This window comes from Triticum dicoccoides, chromosome 5B (genome assembly GCF_002162155.2).
Source record: "Triticum dicoccoides isolate Atlit2015 ecotype Zavitan chromosome 5B, WEW_v2.0, whole genome shotgun sequence".
Lineage (NCBI taxonomy): Eukaryota > Viridiplantae > Streptophyta > Magnoliopsida > Poales > Poaceae > Triticum > Triticum dicoccoides.
The window spans coordinates 352,730,027-352,738,817 of NC_041389.1; the positions used below are offsets into that span (position 1 = coordinate 352,730,027).

Consider the following 8,791-nt stretch of genomic DNA (forward strand, 5'->3'; position numbering starts at 1 on the left):
CCCTCCAAAAAAGGGTGAGAAAAGAAAAACAAAACTCCCTCCCCTCTGTGGAACCTTTACAATGGTGTTACTCGCAGGGTCATGCCGTACCCAATACATTATCCCGAGCAAATATCTGTTGTGATAGATAGCGGCGGCGGCTTGGAAATGTACAACCTGTGTGTCATGAGCTATCATCCCATGTCAAAGCTTCTTGGGAAGGCCATAGGTTTTCTTGAGGAACCTTGTAGCCGCCTCCTCGTGCCGGTAGCACAGGACCCGCAGGACCGTGTTCGCATCATTTGGACTCCAGTGTCCTGTAGTCGTTGGCATCGGCAACTTGCCCCTGGAGGCAGTTCGGCTTTGATCCGAATCGGCAATCAGTCGTTTGAACCGCTCGATGAGGCCTTCCGAGTCTGTTCGTAGGAGGGGCAGGACATTCTTTACCTGGGAGGACGCCTTGTCAACCAGCTCCTCCGGCAAACCATCTCCGTCGGCCAGAAACAGGTCACTGAGGGACCTGAAGTCGCCCTCTATTATCTGAGAGTCCTGCCGGGTAAAAGCACGCAGAGGCCCACCAGCAAGGATAACCAGCAAGAAGCCGTCGAATGTGGCTTTCATCAATGCCGTTATGGCACGGTTCCGCACCTTGATGTGCACCGTACCTGATATTGTCTCCAGGATAGGATCAAGCTCTCTCAACAATAAGTCCACCCTGCTCGATGCAAGATCACCGATGTAGAGAGTGTCCCACAGAATATGGCCCAAGTCGAAAAAGGTGACCTTGTAAGCAGTCGTCTCACACAAGTGTTGTATACCTTCTTGACAGGCCGCCTGACAAAGTTCAAACTTGAACTCCAATCCATTAGTAATATCTGCCTGAGCTGACTCGACGTTCCGCAAGCATGTTTTAATCTTCTTCTCTAGGTTCTCCAGCTCGCTTCGGATGTACTGAAGTGTATTCAAGCGTACACAAAGTTGAGGAAGGCCCAAGGGGTCAGTTCCATTGGTTGCTCCATTTTGTGGTCCTCGATGCTGTGGATTCTGTGGCTTCTCCTTTTTCTTGAATAGTAGTTTCGAGCCAACCTCACATCGCGTTAGTGGAGGTAGTTCGGGCATAAAAGAACTCCGTGACCCTGTAATTAAATCAGAGGGAAATTTTACTCGGCATCCAAACACCAAGTTACGGAAAACGATTCCATCTTTTGTGTACGTAGTACTTACCACAGCCAGATTTTGCTTTAGACACATATAGCTGTAAGCTTCTATCCAGACCTACTGTCAGATCAGGAAGAAGAGCTGGATGCATTGGTATGGGCAATTCGAAAAATGCATCCAGTGTTTCCCCAATAATCCGAAGCATCTCCACAGACGAGGGAGCAAAGTTATCTCTGTTGGCACCTGGACTCCATGTCTGCATAGAAGATATTGCCAGGCTTAGTGGAACAGAAAACTTAGACTAGGCACATGTTTTAAGCTAAACCTAACAGAACTGCTACTGTGAGAACTGTTTCTATAGAGCAACAAATTGTGTTGGCATAATCCTCCCATAGGGACCGTTCAGACTCAAGACGCATGAGTCAATATATTGCTTGGGTTTGTACACACAGCTCTTATGGTGCCAACTAGACGGAACAAAACTAATATGGTGGTATGAATTTATTTTATTTTTGACAGCGAACTGAAAACTAGCCACATGAACACTAGCCATATGCAGATATAGAGTAACTTAATCTTGCAAGCCATAACATCATGCAACATCAAGTACTAAACTATGAAGGTTCCTATTTATACTGGGAAAATAAGATATGTCCGTAAAGCAAAATAAGAGCACCTCTTGCTTCAGATTCCGGTCAACCCATCCCTTGAGTCTATCCACCCTTTCTTTTATCCACACTTTCACAAGATTAGCAATTGCATTTTCAGCTTCATATGGTGGCATCTCTCTGATTAATGACTTGCCTCCATCATCACTATCCACAGAATCTTCGACAGCAATATTAACGAGATCCTTTTCTAATTTGTCTGCAGACTTGAGCACTTGAACTGTCTCCGGGGTTAACTCTGTAAGCCCAGCTATGAACTGCTTCAGCTCACTTCCATAACATGAATGAAGGGTTGCAACAGCAACACCTGAAGCGAGGGGATGCCATGTCTTCAGTATTGGACTGTACAGATTTTTCTCCTTAATTGCTAGGTCACCAATGTCCTTTGCAAGGATAGACATAACTGGGGTAGGGTTCCTTGATGATCGCTTTGAATCTGCTTCTTCCATTCTCTGTACAGGTGAAAGGTGTGTCACATACATTTCTGTAAGATTTACAGCTCAAATTGTCTAGTAAGAAAAGATTATTAAATGTACTGTTTGGGTTTCAGCAAAATGATTTCTTGGGGATTAGGTATCAGGAATGTACTTCTAAATGTTCTGTTACGAAAATAGCACTAGCATGAGCAGTGACGCGGTTGACATAATCAAAATAATTAATGAAGCAACTGGACATTTTCAGCGAACGAGGTAAAGGCATACTTTTCAGCGAAAGGGGACTTACTTGAGCAAAAGCTGTACGGAGTGAAGACCTTACATATGTTTCTATCCTACTTCGAGCTACATCAGTCTCTTCTTTCCTCCTACGGCGGTATTCATGGGATATATCTTCAACAAGCACCTTTGCAGCTGTCACTCCAATTGAGACAATACCTTGCATGGACTCGATGTTACTTGTATTAAATGTTTCATGGTACGCCAGAAGTCTTTTTTCTGTCCAGCCCATTATCGAGCTTAATGTTGAACTCAATACTTTACAGTAATTTGGATCCTTAGTGGTTTTGGCATCCTTTGCAACTTCAACCAACTGATTCTCAGCAGCAGAAAGCAGCTCGATATCTACTTGGCCTGACATAACAAAATGATTGAACAATGCCCAAGCAAAGCAAAGATTATGAAGCATCTGGTTAATTCCAAGAATAACCCAAGTCTTCTTCAAGAGCTCAATCACCTCATCAATCTCGTCAACCACAGTGCTATCATCACTATCAAAGCAAGCTTCTACCAACATTTGGTAAAGATGGAGATTCAAGGGGAAACCATCTGCCCAGTGGCATCCATCAGAAGTTCCATCATGGGACCTTCCAGCAAGGGACATGACAGCAGTGCGTAAGACCTGCATCGACTCTGAGTTTTTCCCAGTTTCAAGTGGCCTATCATATGCTCCACGTATGATTTGCTTCAGCCGTTGTGCAGAACTGTCTGATTTGTTCAGCGGAACAAACGGGTGAACGAGCAAACCAGCCTCAATAAGCTTCAAGTTCCTGCCCTGCCATGCCTCGTGTTCTTGAAGATCAGGGAAATCTGATGCCTTGAACTGCTGCAGGAATTCCAAGGGTAAAACCATAGCTTCCGCGCGCCTGCCAAGCTGTTACAAGATTTTCTTTTGTAAAATTAAGAAAATTGGAGTTCAAACTAAGTATACACAAGTTTTACATGACTACAGAAATGGACATTAATTTCATCAATGTTTACATGGATTTAGTAGGACCATCAAAACAATAGAGACTCCACTATCTTAGCTAAAAATTCTTATCCTACAGGAACGTGAAGCAGCAGATGACATACTATTAGGTTGTATACATGCATATATAGACATAAAGTTCATGTTTAGCATGTTGACATCAACCTGAAGTCCAAAACAAGCATTCCAAAGAAGTTCACCGAGATGGGTGTGAGCACTAAAGAAGATGTTAGTGTGTGCAACGGTTCACATGTTCATGAATCAACCAAGCAAAAAAATGTCAGAAGCATTGCTAGAAATGCATCCGTTAAACCAAAGTTCTACAGCTAAAGCTACACTGCTAAGATGAATGCATTGCCAGAATGCCAATACAATTCAAGCATCCAAGGAAGCTCAAGGTGTGGTTTGTATCAAGAAAACCCAGTCATAATTACACCCTCTTATTCAGCCAATCCAATGGCACTTCATTTTCTTTAACCTACTCCTCCACAAATCCTAACGCACACCTCTGCACTTACACAAATGCTCATGGATGCAGTCAAATTCATTGTCGTGAGTTGTTATACTGTCTCCAATCCTTGCAAGAACGGCGAAAGAGGAGGCTTATTTGTTTCTTGTTGGCGCAAGAACAAAATGCATTTTTGCAGTGGCATGTCAAGTTAATAACTTTTGGAACTGACATAAGTAATAGCTCATCCCAAACATTTTTTCCCTCAATCTTCTAAAAGCAAATGATAGTTCAGCAAGTTGTTAGAAGTTCTATTGTATATCATCAACTTCTTATCCTCAATGATGCAATTAATACACACTGCTCTTTGCATGGTGGACTGGATTAGCATCCATGTCACTGATTTCTCCGCTTTTGTGGTATATTTTCCCATTTGCTCCCCTTACTTCCACTGCACTTTGTCACTGAAGCAAAACCCCGTATCAAGATAAGAATCATGCAATTTACCACGGTTTCTGGCTCCCACTAATTATATAATTAAAAAAATCCTGTTAAATCAATGGTACGATCAAATGATGCACGGGAAAGTGAATTATTCCATTCCAGCCGACAATTATGAGATTCAAGCTAGAAAAAGGAAAGAAAACTATTTTCACACCCCTCGCGGGAAAAGGCCCGCATACTCGCCAGTTGTATTTCAGCTCAACTTGAGAACGGAAAACCAAAAATAGGAAGTGAGAAAATAAGCTTATTTTCAGCTAGATTTGAACTTTACCGAGCCCTCCAACTAACTGCGAAGAACACTAACCAAACTAGAACCAAAAACAAAATCAAATTTTCTATGCTTTTGCCGCGGCACGCTGAACCCACCCCAGATCTACCACAATCTGCCGACACGGGCATTCAAACAAGCACGAAAATGGCGATCAAATGAGCAAACTTTAAGCTGCATTTCAGCTCGAATCCCACGGATTAACGCGCTAACAACCGCAACCAACTGAGAGATCCTACCTGACCCGCGGCGATGCGGAGGAGGCCCCTCCGGATCCTGGCGTCGGCGGGCTCCGACACGCGCATCTGCGCCCGCATCAGCTCCCCGACCGTCGCCGGCCGCTGCGGGGCCGCCTTGACCCCGGCACCTCCGCTCCCCGGGCTGCCCCCCTTGGACGAGGCCGAGGACTTGAGCCCGAGCGCCTTCTTCATCTTGCTGGCGGCGGCCGAGGTAAGCGAGCGCTGGAGCGACGAGGAGGAGCTGTTGACGGAGGACGCCGAGGAGGCCGAGGCGGGGGACGCGGGGCCCGCCTGGGGGATGTAGGTGAGGGGCTTGCCGCCGGTGGTGCGGCACGCGGCGACGAGGACCTCGTAGGCGGTCTCGCGGAGCTCGGCCGCGGAGAGCTGCACGCCGAGGTCGGGGAACGGCGACGGCAGCGCGGAGGCGGCGGGCGACGCGACCGGGGGCGCGAAGCCATTGGAGGAGGAGGAGGCGGAGTCGCGGCGGGGGTCGCGGAACAGGCGGGCCATCGCGTCGGCAGCGGCGGCGGTCGCGGAGGTCGGCAGGGCAGCTTGCCTCTCGCTCTCTCTCTCTCTCTCTCTAGCTGGTGGGGGGAGAGAGAAAGGGAGGGAGGTGGGGGTGTGTATGCGCGTGCCGCTTTTGCTTTCTTCCCAGGGATGGATGATGAGGAGAGAGAAAGGGAAGAGACGCCCATGGTGAATTGCAAGATGTACCACGTTTTACCTCGGTTATTATACATGTTGTTCTACAAGGTGTGTAGCAAGCTGTGTAATTTTGAAAATAAAACATTTTGAAAATTAATTCTATATTTAAAAATAGTTTTTTGAAAATGACTTAATTATTTTACTAATAGTACTCCCTAAACGTCTTACATTATGGGACGGAGGGAGTAGTACTTAGTAACAATTGCCGGATCAATGTCCAAAATGACATGTATTTACGAATAGAGGGAGTACCCCTTATTACGCTGTGCACTCATGTGAACCATAAGGGCTCATTTGGTTGTTGGGGTGAAAAAACCATGGCAGTAAACCACCCGAGGGGGATCTCCCCGCTCATATGAGATCCTCATCCTGCCATGTGAAATACCCCGTTGCCATTTGGGCACCAAGGGAGAGGGAAGAGAACGAAGGCAAAGAAGCAGAAGAACGGAGGGCCAAGGCGATTGAGATCGCAAGAAAGAGACGGGGGCAACCCAGGAGAATTTCCCTGGAGTGCGGAGGTCGGGGCGAGCGGCCCAGGGATTTCGGGAGGATTGGGCCGAGAAAGCCCTTTCCACGATGTTACCAAATAGGTCGCCTGAAAATCCGGGCATAGATTGCATGCGGGTTTCTCGCCCTGGGAAAGGACGGTTATCCCGGAAGGGGGGGGGGTCCCCGATTACCAAATAAGGCCTAAGTGTACGAGTTTGTGGGTTTCAATTGATGTGTATGGTAATTCTATTTCTCATTCGAGAGCTAAGTAATAAAGTTGGACCCTTGTAAATTTTACTATTAAGTCACTTATTGCATTTACTTTCCCTATAATCCAAATATAAAATAAAATTGTTGACCCTTAGGTCTAGCATTTTTTAGCTTGTCGTGTTATAAATATGTTGTGTGGCATCTGCATAAAAAATATATTTTCCTCTTTTTAGCGGGGAATAAAATAATATTTACATTCGAAGTACTCCCTTCGTCCAGGTGCATAAGTCATCTTAGTTTGTACACCGCGACCAAGGCGAAGGGAAAAACAAGAAAACTTAATGTTTATTTGCTAATTTATAGCATTGCATGCAATGAACTAACCATTGCATGTCGTATTTAGTAGTCTCAAGTCATTGAAATCATATCTTTTATTGGTTGTTTCCTTTACTTATGTCAAAAAATAAAAAACAAAGGTGAGAGTTAATGCACTGCGTCTAAGTGTTTTGAGATTATTTGGTTTTCATAAGGTGACTTATACACCTGGACGAGTAGTAAAATACTTTACAAAAGCAAAAGTAATCTTAGGCCGCCTTTCAATTAGAAAAAAAAGATGTTACAAACCAGGGGAGCATCTGAGACATATTAGCCATATATATTAAAACATGAGGTCTACAAAATTTATAACAGTGGCAATTGTTTTATCATGGGGTATATGCGCAAACAAATATATTATGTCTGATGGGGGCCCAAATTATGTTGGCTTGTCTGCATTGGCTTATATTGTACTATCCCCGTCCTGGTTTATTGGTCTTCTTTGTATTTTGTATCAAATTTTAACCAAAGATTTAACTAACAAAGTGTAATGCATGTCACCATAATTATATCACTAGATTCGTATTTGAACATAGTTTTCAATGATATTATTTTTTTTATAACATACATCAACGTTTTGTTAGTTAAATTTTATAGTCAAAATTTGACACAAAATACTATGGGGATTAATAAACCAGGACAGAGGTAGTATTGTACATGTGGTTTCATTTTTCTTTAGTTGGTGTTTCCAATGCTTGAAATCTGGTTAGGAATTTTAGTACTAAATTACAAAGTACTCCCTCCGTAAACTAATATAAGAATGTTTAAATCACTACTTTAGTAATCTAAACGCTTTTATATTAGTTTATAGAGGAAGTATTAGCCTAATCAATTTGATGTCAATTGTTTGAAAATGTAAAAAAGATGACTAGCAGTTGATTGACTACTGATGGGTTCTTGCCAATCTCTCAAATGTTGTCATTTTTGGCAACTTTTGGTTTTGCCTCTCTGAAGTCAGGATTTGTTAGACGTGTTACCTCAACCTAAAAAGCTTCAAATTATTGCAACTATCTGGTCAACTTAACCATGCCGAATAAATGAGCTATTCGGGGTAGATCAATCGCATTTGAGCGGTTATGCGAGTGAGTAGGTAAAGGAAACCATATATGGGTGTGCATTATCCCGGTGTACGTTTGTGAGAGTAACCACTGCAAAATAGCCTCCTCCTCCTCTGCCACCCCCATTACCGTACGTGTCAAGGCTAAGCTAAAGACTTTGTTGGGAGGAGAAGGAGCACTAGTTGTCGCCTAGTAATTGCATGGACCGGGTCCCTTCGAAGACGCGTGTGTCCGCCCAGCTGTCTCGTGCGCCGAGTCCACGGGCACGCCCATCTGCAATTCGCGGCGCTTTTAACCTTAGCGCAAAAAACAGAAGGAAAAGGTGGGGTAGGAGGAGCCGTCGTTTTCAGGTGCAGTTTTCAGTCTAGACTAGAAAACGCCGAGCGGTTCAGACGAGAGTGAGGGCCAGTTCTTTTGGGTAATTCTCCCAGAATTGACCCCCTCCTCAGATTTTCCCAGAATTGCCACTTGATATTTTTTTACAATTCCTAGCTAATTAGACCTTAACTAGCTAGGAATTGTAAAAAAAGATGAAGTGACAATTCTGGGGGAAGCTGGGGAGGGGGTCAATTCTGGGAGAATTGCCCAAAAGAACTGGCCCTGAGTTTCACTGTAGAAATCACATATTTGACCTGAGGCAGAAATCAATTCACAAACTGACCTGCTTTAAAAAAAAATTCACTCTGCTGACCCTTTCGTGTGTTGCCCGACAGTTGGGCGTCGCACCCTACTGTGCAGCACCCATCACTTAGGCGCCACACTTCCTGCCAGCGTGGCAGCCCTGGTCCAGCTGCGGCCCCACACGCACCTGTGCAGCGCCTAAGTCTTAGGCGCCACACATGTAACAGCGCCTAGCTCGTGGGCGCTGCACAGTCTGTGTTCCACTTGGGCTGGCCCCACCCTCTCTCCCCTCCCACCCCCACCCCACGCACCCCCACCCCACCCAAACCCTAAGGCTTGCGGCCCTCCTCTCTTCCCCTCTCCCCCCCTCTCAAATCCTTCTCAAA

The 8,791-nt window shown here is 45.0% G+C and overlaps 1 protein-coding gene across 1 annotated transcript; it reads right to left on the reverse strand.

Moving 5' to 3' along the window:
* Window positions 1-6: 6 nt before the first annotated feature.
* On the reverse strand, window positions 7-5,534 carry LOC119308891 (protein unc-13 homolog). The gene is made up of 5 exons (XM_037585050.1): window positions 4,948-5,534; window positions 2,529-3,392; window positions 1,814-2,257; window positions 1,204-1,393; window positions 7-1,115 (listed from the first exon to the last, which is right to left on the reverse strand). Exons 1-5 carry the CDS (start codon window positions 5,455-5,457, stop codon window positions 184-186), a joined length of 2,940 nt encoding a protein of 979 aa, XP_037440947.1. The 5' UTR covers window positions 5,458-5,534; the 3' UTR covers window positions 7-183.
* Between the last annotated feature and the right edge of the window lie 3,257 nt (window positions 5,535-8,791).

What these genes read in the sequence shown, in the direction of transcription:
- LOC119308891 (XM_037585050.1), bottom strand. Translation starts at nt 5,457, where the DNA reads ATGGCCCGCCTGTTCCGCGACCCCCGCCGCGACTCCGCCTCCTCCTCC. An exon ending in TCCGCATCGCCGCGGGTCAG is followed by an intron (nt 3,393 to 4,947) that starts GTAGGATCTCTC and finishes ATCTTGTAACAG; the next exon opens with CTTGGCAGGCGCGCGGAAGC. An exon ending in ACCGGAATCTGAAGCAAGAG is followed by an intron (nt 1,394 to 1,813) that starts GTGCTCTTATTT and finishes TCTTCTATGCAG; the next exon opens with ACATGGAGTCCAGGTGCCAA.